Below are 14,042 nucleotides of genomic sequence, written 5' to 3'. Positions count from 1 at the left end.
GTTTTGAATTTTTTTTTTAATTCTGCCACCAGCTGCTGACTACCGCCCCCCGCCAGCCCTCTTGCCACCTGCTATGCTACACCGATGCCTGCCAGCCCTCTTCCAGCACCCGATGTGTCATCGCAGGTGGCATGCTACATCAGGTGCTGGAAAAAAAGCACTTAAGATGTGATTGGATGCGAAGGGAAATCGCATTGCGATGTCGCATAGCATCCGATCGCACAAGTGTATGTGTTCCATTGGATTGCAAACAAATGAGAATTAACCAGTGGAGGCTCCAGAGGTGGGGCTGCAGCTCAGGACAAAATTCAAATAGAGGATTAACACCAACTGTCAGTGAGTCCGTTTGGAATGGCAGTTGTCTGTAGTGGGTGTGGCTCCAATTTTTGAATTTTGAACGGTGCTGCAGCCCTTCGTCTGGAGCCTCCACTGGAATTAACCATAGAATGACAAAAACAGAAGATGTCCCATTAGATTGTAGCAAACACTGAAGAAAGAATCGTGGTACTTTCACAAGTGGGTGCCTTGTGGTCACTGAGGGATGAGACAGAAGAACTCACGCCGTGATGATTTCCCGTATAGTATATTCTCCCAGCTCATTGCTGATCTCCAGCCTTGCTGTATACAGGATCCTGAGGTTGTAATGATGGTTGGCAGCACTGGAGGACTTTGCCACAAGATGCCAAGAGGTGAACTTATCCTACAGTAGGGAGGGAAGAGAGAAAGATGTCAGGTTCCCTCTCTGTCTATATACATGTAGAAACCCAGAACATTATGCAGAGAATAGTTGGAACGTTATTAATTGCGTTCCAGAAGTTACTCCAATACCTGCATTGCATGGGTAACTCAGTGACTCACTCATAGGGCCTGATAGGGCCAGCTGAAACAGACCATGCTCCCCTGTAGGGGTGCAAATACATGTATTCTTTCTGCGTGCAGGGTATATGCTGGCTGCTTTTGTATGTAGCCTACAAATGCTCAATATATACATTTTTACTATGTAATTATTATTAGCGTTTGGACACACCCCTCCCAATCTAAGTCTCTGTAAACAATTTACATATGCCCCCCCCTGCGGGGCAACATGGTTTGTCCAGGTGCAGGGTTGCTCCTTGCTTTTGCTCCCAACTCCAAATTATCCCCATAATGCTAATTTCTGAACACAATAATGAAACTTATTTCACTGGTGATAGGTGGTGGTGGGAGCGGATGGTGGGCTGATGGTATCAGCCGCTCCCATGACAAATCACATGTATAAGTGGACATAAAACATTTTGGGGGATAATTATGAATACTGTACATTAGGAAACGGTAACAAATGTCCATACTAACAAATGAGAAGTATAAGTACAGTGGCAGAGTAAATATAATAATATGTCAGCAGGTCTATAGCTAGTGATTAGTATGTGGTGCCACCGCCCAGGGAGCACAACTCTTGCACCCCGAGCATTTCGCTTGGACAGTGACTGGCCTCGAGAGTTGTCATAGTGCTTTTTGCTAGGGATGCACAGCGACCATCAATGATTCGAAATCATGGATTGTTTATGGCCAAATGGCTTCACTATATCGATGGCATAGCATAACCAATATTTTGTTTCTCAAGGTGCCAGGACATGGGACATAGCTCCACCCCCAACACACTCAATGGCCCGCCACCAAGCCCCCGAGTTCTGATTGACCCATGGGCCAGTCAGTCAAAGAAAAAGGATGACCATAGGTTGGTGAAACCAAACATTGCATAGATGGCTACCATCGATGGCCACTTGCAATATCTCCATCGATGGCAACCAATGATGTCAACCACACCAATGGCCATCCTTATTCATTGCTATTTCCGATGGCCCAGGCCCTCATTGTGACTTCATGATGACACAGATTCAGAAGTCTGTACTTCTATATACAAGACATAAGAAGACACAAACCTGAATTTCCTCCAGATGTTCCGGCTTTTCAAAGAGTCCAACACAATTATGCGCTGTGAATAAGAGAACTCGTGATAAGTGTCTGTAATGGATCTGAGGCAAAATCAAATGTCTTACAATATTCTAGTAAACTGTAAAGGTTATATCATACTCCCATACTCGGGGGCAGATTTATTAAGCTCGGTGAAATGATAAAGTGTCTGGTTTTTATCACCGGCCAATCAGCTCCTACCTGTCATTTTTCAAACCAAGCCTGTAACTTCACAAGTAGGAGCTGATTGGACAGTAATAAAAACCAGACAGCTTATTACTTCACCGAGCTTAATAAATCTACCCCTTGGTCCTTAACGCACCCCAACAGTCCAGGTCTTAAGGATATCCTTGCCTGTGCACAGGTGGTATTATCAAATTGACAAAGGATTTAAGTCACCTGTGCTTAAGCATGCACAGCCTTAAAACCAGGTCTTTAAGGTGCTTAAGGACTAAGCTTGAGGACTGATGGCGTATGTAATGAATAATGTTTTCTAATACTTTTATAGTGTTCATTCTAGCACCCGCTATCTTTGACAACCCATGCAGTTCCTCTTCCCTGCCTGGGGTGTCACTGTCTGCTGTAGTGCTTCTAGCACAGCGTGGTCTGTATATTAGCACTGGTATGCAGCCCAGACCTGTGCTAGAAACACCACAGCAGACAGCGTCACCCCAGGCAGGGAACAGGAACTGCATGGGTTCTCAAAGATAGCGGGTGCTAGAATGAACACTACTTTTTATCCATTATTTAATTTACTAAATATATTATTGTTATTCCAAAGTAACTCATTTTTTCAGCGCTTCCCAAACTCTGCCATTACGGTCTCAGTTTTAAGGAAATCCCTGCTTAAGTACAGGTGACTTAATCAGCACCTCAATGAAGTAGATTTAACTATCTGGACTCTCCAGGCTCCCTAAGCTGCCGGCAGCCGGGCTCATCTGTCACTGTGCCGTGGTACCATTTCCGGCCACCTCCTCCTCTCATCATACCATCTTTCCCTTTCTCTGTTTGTCTCCTGGACTCCTCCATTGTGCCGCCTCCTCCTCTTTAGTAGACCCACCCCCTCCTATGCTCCATCCCCTTAGACTTCCCGAGCACCAGTTAAGATGGGCGGAAGCTAGGATCGCTAAACTGAGATCTTTTCTTGCTCCTTCCCCCAACTGAAGAACATTCTGATACCCCTGCTCTTTACCTTGGAGCGATATCAAATAATGGAAGCTTATGTAGTATATTTTCAATAATGGTATACATTATTTGCCAATTGCTGTAGTGTCACATACTAGCTGGGGTGCTAATTTAGTCACTCACACCTCCACTAAAAAAGTGCATAAAAAAGTTAGTAATGTAACGCGTTTCGCTATTCCATGGCCAGCTTCTTCTGTCTATTGTTCAAATCATTTCTTTATACAGTAGATTTGATTTGTGATTAGTTTACCTTATTTAACTATTTATCTGGCCCTTTTATATAGTCATTTTCGGCAACTTGTAATGAAATACGTTCCGTACCGTAATCGCTGGCGACGGGAAACTCCTTGGTTAAGGTATAATCTTGGCATTTAATCCATTTTCTAAAATGCTCCATTTCGGATTCTGGAGCCGAAGTTGATCTGGCTGGGAAAAGTTAGGTGAGGGTTAAACATTATTATTGTGCAAACAGACCTGGGGCCTCATTCAGATCTGATTTTGCTGGTGGTTCTCACAGTAAGTGCTGGGGGCGTTACCCACTGCATCCATATGATACTCTTCTGCATTGCACTGAATGATTTTGAAAAACGGAATATTTTTGAGTTTTTGTACTGCAAATTTGCCTTTAGTACAGTACATAACCCCCTATATGAGTTGACTATGGGTCATAGGGTTGGAAGGTCGACATAAGCATTAGGTCAACAGTCAAAAGGTTGACTTGAGTTTTTTAAATTTCTTTCTCCCAAATTTAGACGTACGTCATGCCGACTTACGTCAAAACGTACACCATATCAGTGTCCATGTCGACACACTACTATGTGAATAAATATAAAAACATGAAAGACTTATGTCAACCTTCTAATTGTTGACCTAATGCTTGTGTCGACCGTAGCCATGTCGACATATTTCATGTGTCGATCTGATCTCTGTCGACCTTTAGTGGTCGATCTAATGACCTAGGGGATTATTCTGGTTCACTCCTTCTGGAAAATTCCTTCTCAAATAGACAAAACCATGTGCACTGCAGGGGGGGCAGATGTAACATGTGCAGAGAGAGAATTAGATTTGGGTGAGTTATTTTGTTTCTGTGCAGGTTAAATACTGACTGCTTTATTTTTACACTGCAATGTAGATCTCACTTTGAAGTAAAAACAAATCTAACTCTCTCTGCACAAGTAACATCTGCCCCACCTGCAGTGCACATGGTTTTGTCCATTTATGAAGGAATTTGCCTTAGTGAGTGAACCAGAATAAACCCCCATATCCCTGAGTTTTCTATGTAATATACAATAAAATGTCCTGTCCCAAACTGAGAGTAAGAAGATTAAAAAAGTATATTTATTAAGTTTTTTGCTAACTTCTAAGGGAGATATATAGATTTCTAGCCTTTATTACTCAGGAAGGTTTGCCTCGTCTGCCCCTAACTCCTATTGTAAGTGCTGGGGTTGGGGTGGACCCTCTGCAATGTTTCTACGAGTACAATCATACAAGAGGCAGTAATACAATATCATCTATTGCCTTAATGCAAGGTGGATAATTAAGGCAATGTCTCAACAGTTGCTATGGGTTACTACATGTTGCTAACTGGCTGCATAAGAATATAGTGCTACTTATTATAGACTATCCCTTCATTTGAGCCTGATTCTGGGTTGCACAGCAGTTCAAATATGTAAGTTTTAACAATCCACACGCGCTTTGCAAATGCTTCCTACCTACAGCTAAGTTGGTGTTACTGGGCAACAGAGAAGCTCCCCAGGGTGCGCCATTGGTGTGTATCTATAGTTCCCATATCATCTGAGTTGGGCGCAGACAGAGGCATACCTAGATATTCGTAGGCCCCATAGCAAATGTTTGTAAGGGCCCCCTATTTAGCAACTGATGGTGATAAATGGATGTAAAACATATTACTTAGACAGTAAAGATGGGCCCCTTCAGCTCTAGGCCCCATAGCAGCTGCACCCCTTGCACCTATGGTAGTTATGCCCTTGGGCGCAGACAGAGTTCACTCCATATTCTTTCTGCTCTCGCAACCAGGTGACTGAACCCCAAAACACAACGTGGGCATATACACACATAGGAGGCATCCGGAATTATGCCCGTCATGCCTGCGACTCGTAATAAAACACAACAATACTTACTATACATAATAGACACCGTCAGGTTTCCAAACTCTCTCTGGTATACGACTAAGATGTCGGGATGAGGTTGAACAAATGTCAAAGCAGCAGCAAGACCTGTGAATATGCAGATGAAGCTATTAATTAGTGTAATGGGCCCCATACATCTACAGATCGATTGTCAGATTGGGCTGATTGGAACTAAAACCTGGAAATGAATGAATGACAGCTTTTGGCAGTTTTCCAGCATTTCAAAGCAAATGGTCAACTGTCATTTGCTCTCATCCATTACCAGGATTTTGTTCCAACCAGACAGATCGGACAATCGATCTGTAGATGTATGGCCAGCTTAAGGCTGCATGCTTAGGATCCGGCAGAGTAACACTGTACAGTACCGCAAGAGTCCTGTACATTATACGTCATAGTGGCCTACCCTCCAGCATTCTGCAGGAGACTCCCTGAAATAGTAACAATCTCCCTTACTCCCTGATTAGAATAGAAATCTCCCTAATCCCACCTAACCCATATTATGCAACTGGCTGCATTTTTGGGAAAAAAATAAATCAGAGCAATATACATTTAACTGCTTTGGGGCTCATCTACATTGGTTCTAAGTCATTTTATGACACGCCTCTCTCTCTCTCGCCTCCCCCCCCCCCCACACACATGTGCACACAGGTGGCGAAATCACTCAACATCTAATGATTTTTCCCCTGCTTGCAGTGCTGGGTAAGCCAGGAATCACTCAATGCTGCAAAGGCCGTGGGGAGAAGGACGCCGTTGTTGACATTAGGGGCCCTAACTCCCAAAGGCCTGGGACAATCCCTGAAAACGCCAGCGGTACGCAACCAAGTGGCTGCCCGCTGACAGTCAAACAGTGGGCGGCATGCTCGCCGGCACTTGAACCCTGTGCACAGGGGACTGTACGCATGTGTGGTCCTCCGATTATCGGACAGGCTGTGAATTCGCAGCCCATCCGAAGGAGGCTGAATCGGCCCAATGTTTTGTTCCTCACCTACTCCCTGTAAACATGTATAATCCAATACAGCTGTAATCAGCTGAGCCATGCATGTGGAATCAGCTCAAACCCAGGGCCAGCTCTACCATTAGGCAGCTGCCTAGGGCTTTGGGATCTGAGGGGGGCGCCACAGAGTCTGCCTGTCACAAAATGAAAGATATCTATGAGGAAGAGATCCTTGTACTTAATGCAGGTGGTGGCTGTGGAACTTGGAAGACACGGGGCAGAATGTACCAAGCATCCACCGTACACCTCACCACCAATCGTCACTATGCTCATCGCATATGTACTGACATATGCGATGAGCAATGCAAAGGGCAGGTCTCCCAAAAAGAGCTGCCCTTTGCGATCCCCGCGGCTGTCTGGACCTTCGGTTCTGTGAACCAACATCCCTCTATGCATGGCTGCCGCAGTGCATGCTGGGAGGTATCAGTGTTAGATCCCTCACACAGCATCACTGCGGGAGGAAGCCCATAGGCTTTCATGGGGTTTCACCAGCTGGCGTAACCCTTCACAGTGAAGCCCCGCCGGGAGGGGCTTTAGTACATTTGGAAATGTGGTAAAAACCCAGAAAACAGTGTTTTTACCACATTTCTTCTTACATCCTACCAATGTTCCCTCTAATTTTACGAAGGCTGTGTGCGGCAAAAAGATATTGGCTGTGCAACTTTGGAAGGAAATTAAAATTTTTGTGCGTCACATAACGTATACAGGCCTAGGTTTCGAGTTCTGTTGAGTTAATAAAGCAATTTGAATGTTTACAAACTTCACACCACACATATAGGCTATAGCAGTGATTTTCAACCTTATTAAACTCGTGGCACACTAAACAAGATTTTAACCTTTGTGCGCTTAGTAGTAATGTCTGTGCGCGGCCTTGGCGAGTTGTGTGCGCGCGCACACGCGCACAGCTTAGAGGGAACACTGCATCCTACCCAATATCTCCACACTTTCACTTGAGGGGATGGAAAGTGGGTATTGGTGTCAGTATGGGGTTGGGGGTCAGTAGCTTGAAGTGTGTTGAGAAGCCTTATATCGACCTTGCTCACACCCCATCATCACCAGGTTACATTTCAACACAATCATACATGGAGGTGCCAAAGTGTGCTCTTACCACGTTCTTGCCTACTATCCCAGAAGGGCCGTGAGCTCCCTAAAATTGGGTCCCCCTCCTGGCCCCCATAGGAAGGTGGGCAATTCTCCCACATACTCTGCAGAACCCCCACCCACCCTTCCCCGCTGAGACAAATGCCGTAATTGCGGCTCTCTGTAGAGGGCGCGTGACATTTTTGCCAGCCCTCTCCCAGGAGAGCCGCCAATCATGGTGTTTTGTGGAAAAGGGGAGGGGCTTAATCATGTCAGCCTCTTCCTTGCCTCCTCCCCTGCCATTGGGGATTTATCAAAGTCAGGGGCATAATTAGATGTCCATAGGCCCCATAGCAAAAGTTTGTGAGGGCCCCTATTTACCAGGCTGTACTGATAATTTTAGATAGCACATCTAACTAAGGGCCTTATTCTGATCGGTGCGGATATTCCCGCATGCGGACGGACCGCCGATGTTGATCGTCTGCGCATGTGCAGAGGTCACTCTGCGCATGTGCAGGCGATTTCGCCGCACGGATTCTTTATACGCCGCACAGGGGGCGTAGAGGGGCGTGAGGGGCTACTTAGCCTCATTACCCTATGCATACGCCCCGCGTTTCATGGGCGTTCCCATGCAAACGCGGGGCGTATGCATGGTAATGAGGCCGTGACGCGTGGGTACGGGGCGGGCATCTGACATCGCCGGATGTCAGCTGCCCGCCCCCATACATGATTTCACACGGACAAGTGTCCGTGTGGTCTTGTGTTGCGGGACCTGGTGGAGCGTGCGGCCCTGCATTCGATGTTCGGCGACCATCGAATGCAGGGGCTGCTCCCAAGACGGAGGAGGCGTATCCCCGTCCAATTTCATGCGGATCGCCACATATCCGCGTACGGACGGCAGGTGGCGATCCGTATGGAAGGCGGGGATTCGCCTGCACGGTTGCGGCCGCATATTCTGATCGGGCCGCACCCGGGTAAGATGGGCCCCCAAAGCTCTGGGCCCCATAGCATCTGCACCCCCTGCACCTATGGTAATCATGCCCTCGAGCAAAGTCGTAGGCAAGTATGCATTACCCTGCTCTTTCTCCAGAGCCAAGTGCTCCTTTCTTGAAAAAAATAAAAATGATAAACTATTTTGGAGTCACTTTTATTTTAAGTGGACACTGGATTCATCTAGCTACATTCATAGGAATAGTAGACTGTCAATCAGGCCTCATTATTATTAGGAAGTGCCTCAGTGATGTCATTGGTTTAGAAGCATGGAGCACTCCGAGAAGTGCAAATAGCAGATGATCATAGGCACAATATCTGTCAAGGCTAAAATCAGTCTTTAGCCAAATCTAAATTGCAGTGTAAAAGTAGAGGTCCTGTATGCCCTATTTGTGTGCTACATGCAAAAGCAGCCAGTATTTATCCCGCATGAAAAAAAAAGTTCAATACTTGCACCCCTTGCATTTCAACTTAGTTAAGCAGAAGCCCACTAATGTAAACTGGGAGCACTGTGTGGCTTAATGTGAACTGTAGGTGCTGTGTGGTATAATATTAATTGGGGGCTGCTATACAGTAGCATAAAGTGAACTGGAAGCACTACAATGTGCACAACCCAGCTCGAAGTGCGGTGTGAAAGAGCCTTTTCAAATTACCCGGGTCTAACAACCCTGCATTCCGACCAGGGTTGAAAGAAGGGTTTTACCCAGGTCAGACCCAGGTTGCTGTGCAGTGTGAACAGTGAACCTGCTCCTAGTGAACCGGATCCTGTTCACCTTTCAGGGAGGAGACAGAGTTGGCTCCAAGCGCAGCTCCTCCCTTGCCCCCCGATGACCCGGCACCACTCCTCACCACCCTCTTTCTGACATCAGCTACCTGGCTTATAGCTGTAGAGTGCTCACCTTGCAAATAGTGGGTCATTCCCAGGACGGACCCGTGTCAAAATCCCGGGTGCGACCAGGCATTTGTGATGTGAAAGGGATATATGTCACACTATCCTTTCAGGATGTTGGCATACCTGTGATTTGATCCCATTGCCTGTAGCATTACAGTCAAACACTCTATTCATGAGCTAACTGACCCTGCATACAAAGCTAATGAATTCTAACCTTTTAAAGCTTATCTTGTACATAAAAGGATAATCAGAATTCAGGGCTGCCTACCCTCCCGGAATGGGCGGGAGACTCCCAAAAATTGGGATCCTCCTTCTGACCGCGGCGTTTAAATACCGCAATCCGTGGGTCTCCAGGGAGGGGGCAGGGTTGAAATGGGTACTCTTTACCTAGCACGGCGCCCACGATGTCCATCGCGGTCATCGGGGGTAAAAAATCGCGGCCATCGCATGCACTAAAAAATCGGGTGCGACGCGATGCCCGCAATTTCCCATAGGGATCAATGTTAAAAGTGTGATTGGACGCGATTTTACTGTTCAATGCCTTAATGCCCGCAATTTTTCCATAGGAAACAATGTTAAATGGGCCACAGAGCCCTAATAGTCCCCCTGAAGTCTGAAATGGCCCCCACAATTGTTAACGCCACCCCACGATCAACTTGAACCCGAAGCGTGGCGAGCGCAGCGAGCCCGCGAGGGGCGGCGGTACGCGTCCTCCGACCTTTTCATACCCCCACTATCCACGTCGGCGTGGAGTTGAGAATAGAATAGTGTGGCGAGCGCAGCGAGCCACCGAGCCCGAAGCGCGGCGAGCGCACGCGGATACCTGTGAAGCCCGCGAAGGGATGCATTTACCTGTGAAGGTATCCGCGTCCCCTCGCGGGGCTCACTGCGCTTGCCATGCTTCTGGCTCGGTGGCTCGCTGCGCTCGCCACACTATTCTATTCTCAACTCCACGCCGACGTGGATAGTGGGGGTATGAAAAGGTCGGAGGACGCGTACCGCCGCCGCTCGCCACGCTTCGGGTTCACGTTGATCGTGGGGTGGCGTTAACAATTGTGGGGGCCATTTCAGACTTCAGGGGGACTATTTGGGCTCTGTGGCCCATTTAACATTGTTTCCTATGGAAAAATCGCGGGCATTGAGGCATTGAACAGTAAAATCGCGTCCAATCACACTTTTAACATTGTTCCCTATGGGAAATCGCGGGCATCGCGGCCATCGCGTCGCACCCGTTTTTTAGTACATTTGATGGCCGCGATGCCCGCGATGGGCGCCGTGCTAGGTAAAATGATCTAATCATGTCATTTAGCCCCGCCACCCCCCTTGGAGATCTGCGATTTAGGTAATTTTCCTTCCTGCTGGTGGGGCTTGATGACATCATGCCCAGGCCCAACCCCCGAAGTGCTGCTGAAAGTCTCCTATCCGGGCGTCTCCTGGAGAGGAGACTAAAAAAGTAGGCAGCCCTGTCAGCATTGCAGCTGGGCAGATCTATGTAGTGGGTGTTTGCACAGGATCCTCTTCGGGCTTCTCCCTGAGAGGAGACTAAAAAAGTAGGCAGCCCTGTCAGCATTGCAGCTGGGCAGATCTATGTAGTGGGTGTTTGCACAGGATCCTCTGGGCAGATCTACGTAGTGGGTGTTTGCACAGGATTGGTTATGTATCTGCACACCACAAAGACCTTCTCAATTGCAATGCTGATTTTTTTCTTACAAAGTACATATGGAGCCCCTCTCATTCAGCTCCAGGGCTTGCCAGAATGTCCCCGCTGGTGAGCGCTGGCTGAGAGGGTCTCCATCAGACTGGGACATGCGAGCGTTTCACACGCACGTGCATCCCAGTCACTAGGCGGCAACCCTGCCTGTCTCCACTTTTGCGGGGAGGTGTCAGCGACTGACGGGTACCGGCGGCAAGGTGGCGGGGATCTCAGTCGGAATGGAGGGCGCGAGCATCTCATGCAACCCCCTAAGGCAGATGGCGGAGGCTGTCAGCTGGCGATTCCATCGCCAGCCCCAGCCTGAATGAAGCAGGCTCCATAGCAGCTTTATATACTGTGCAGTAGTTACACATTTTATTGTTTTTACTGTTAATCAAATAGCTCAATGAGTAAGGAACACGACAGGTTGTGAGTTTGAATCTTGGGTATGTCAGTATATTGATTAATGGGTATTGTAAAGGAATATAATGGACTCTGGAAGTAGTTAAGGAGTACTCACCCCTCCGTGATGCTTCGTGAGCACTGTTTTCGCTTGCTGTTTAGAGAAATAAAAAAAAATGAAAAGCAATCTTGATGTAAATAGTGGTAACTACAATAGCTCTATGTCTGCTGTTACAGCAGGCTGCAGTACTGTAGCATGTGTCACAGAGGGCGCTGTCTTACCTGGGCCACTTACAGCGCCATAAGTCAGGGTATCCTCCTCACTATGCACTCTGTGAAGTGTAATTGATTTCGAATCCATTCCAATCATGCTGTAATTTAAAAGGCAAAGACATTTTGTGCGTGCTGGAATCCAAATGTAAGGTCGACAGTCAGTAGTTCGACATGGTCAAAAGATCGACACATGAAAATGTCGACGTGATATTTTTTTATTATTTTTTTTTTACTTTTTAGCCACATATCAGCATAGCGTTTGAAGTGTTACACTAAGTTGTGACTCTAGAGGGGAGGAGCCAGTGTTTCTGGTTTCAGTTAGTATTCATATGGGAAAGTGGTTTTCTCAAGATACCCACTTCTGATTGGCTAAGCCCCGTAGGTCAACAGAAGTCCATTTCATTCAACATTGTGACCCTGCAAGCAGGCGCCAAGTAAGCAAATAGCTTAGTGGGTTATTCTGCGTAGGAAAATCGCATCGCGTAGCGTGTATAGTGCTGTGCGATGCGATGCAATGCGATGTCCTTATTAAGTGCACAGGAGTGCTTATACAATGAAATATCGCATTGGATCACATGGCGATGCGATATTGAATTGTACAAGCACCCATGTGATGAGATGTGATGGGTGCTTACTATGAGATCACCTATGGCATTGTTTTGCGTCACCCCCAGTATCCACGCCACCCCGAAGCGTGGCGAGCGCAGCGGAACGCGTCCTCCGACCTTTTCATACCCCCACTATCCACGTCGGCGTGGAGTTAATTTTATATAGTGTGGCGAGCCACCAAGCCCGAAGCGTGGCAAGGGGACACGGAATACATGTAAAGTAATCCGCGTCCCCTCGCATGTACTGTACTGTCATTAGCTGAGATGTCTGTCCAATCAACATACAAGTTGAGTTTAAAAAAGGGGAAAATTCTGTGGTAAAAGTTTGGCCTAGAATCAAGGGGGAAAAAGGACACATTTTTTATCTGCGTAGAGTGAACATTAAATAGTTGTATTTTGCTCAAATAATTCTATAACTGAATAAATTCATGTAAGTCAGAAACTCACGGGTTGAAGGATCCTGTTAAATTTGCCTCATTCTCCGTCGCTGAGAGTCTTATGAAAGAATATGACATGGTCTCCAAAAAGGCCAGGTATCGGATCTGAGATGTGCCTATTGCCTTCAGGTTCCATGATCCATTTATCTGTGGAGAGATGTCAAACAACAACTTTCTTCACTTCCGTTCCTACCATGGAGCCTATTAGATTGTACACGCTCCCCTGTGTGTACTCTCAGGGGAACGTTTTTTTGTGATTGCGCATGTGCATGTATTTGTTTGAATGTTATGAGTGTAAGAAGTTGAAGAATAAGACTGATATGAAGATTTGTCATGTTATAGTGTACAATTTACTCATTTAATTATGAAACAAATATGTGTATATAGAAGTACAATCAAGAAATGAAAGTAGGAATAAAAAATAAATTCTGATTCAAACTGATAATTGTTTGGATGGGGGTGGGTTGCGAAACAAATCTATAGGTGGAGGGGGTATGGATATTGTGGGCATAATTGGTGTTTGGTACACCTACAGGGGGTGCCCAGTTGATGAAAAATTTTCACTACCGTGTCACCGTAGGGGGGTTTCCAATTGGGGTTCAGGTGGTCTTTCAGGGACCCCTTTACAATCCCGTTGGTCTTTTCTCCTGGAGCCTATGGTCTCCCTCAGTGATTGACTATCATTAAGGGAGACCGTAGGCTCAAGGAGAAGAGACCTTACGGGATTGTAAAGGGTCCCTAAAAGACCACCTGGACCCCAATTGGGAATACCCCTATGGTGACACTGTGACCGTGACACTATAGTGAAAATCTCATCAATTGAGGACCCCCTGTAGGTGTACCAAACACCAATTATGCCCACAATATCCATTACCCAATACCCCCACCTATAGATTGGTTTCGCAACCCACCCCCATCCAAACAATTATCAGTTTGAATCAGAACTTATTTTTTATAAAAGATATAAAACGATTTATTGAGTAAATTGTACACTTTAACATGGCAAATCTTTATCTCAGTCTTATTCATCAACTTCTTACACTCCAAACCTTATCAATGCACCAATTGATGATTGCGATGGCTGGATCGGTGGATTGGCCTGGCGGGTGTAGGGAAGAATGTGGCCCATTGCACCCGTTCCCAGTGGTGCGGGTAGCGTGCATTGCGTCATGACATCATGTGGCCAGGCCCGCGGACCTGCTCCCACACTCAGGGGCTGCCCCACTATTTGGTAGAGACGCCCGGTGCATGTGCTTTAGAGATCTCCAGGCCTTAGAGACCGCTGCAGGCAGGATCGGTGAGGGGAGCGGCAGTGGCAGGGAGCAGTGAAATTTAAATTATGGCGAGGTAACGCCCACTCCAGTCTCCACGCACTCAGCACCTGTAAT

At 46.8% G+C, this 14,042-nt stretch overlaps 1 protein-coding gene across 2 annotated transcripts in view; it reads right to left on the bottom strand.

The window, feature by feature from the left end:
* The window catches only part of LOC146036217 (uncharacterized), a 49,028-nt gene that overhangs the window by 29,988 nt on the left and 4,998 nt on the right, over positions 1 to 14,042 (bottom strand). For both annotated transcript variants that reach the window (XM_083160078.1, XM_083160077.1), the window contains exons 2-8: positions 12,665 to 12,801; positions 11,619 to 11,707; positions 11,455 to 11,490; positions 5,277 to 5,372; positions 3,460 to 3,564; positions 1,923 to 1,975; positions 561 to 700 (exon numbers count right to left, since the gene is read on the bottom strand). In XM_083160078.1, coding sequence (XP_083016204.1) covers positions 561 to 700; positions 1,923 to 1,975; positions 3,460 to 3,564; positions 5,277 to 5,372; positions 11,455 to 11,490; positions 11,619 to 11,707; positions 12,665 to 12,801 — 656 coding nt within the window. The remainder of the gene's footprint in view (positions 1 to 560; positions 701 to 1,922; positions 1,976 to 3,459; positions 3,565 to 5,276; positions 5,373 to 11,454; positions 11,491 to 11,618; positions 11,708 to 12,664; positions 12,802 to 14,042) is intronic.

Source organism: Crinia signifera, chromosome 9 (genome assembly GCF_055691185.1).
Source record: "Crinia signifera chromosome 9, ASM5569118v1, whole genome shotgun sequence".
Lineage (NCBI taxonomy): Eukaryota > Metazoa > Chordata > Amphibia > Anura > Myobatrachidae > Crinia > Crinia signifera.
The sequence above is the reverse complement of the archived record's forward strand: the minus strand, read 5'-3'. Positions and strand labels throughout refer to the sequence as shown.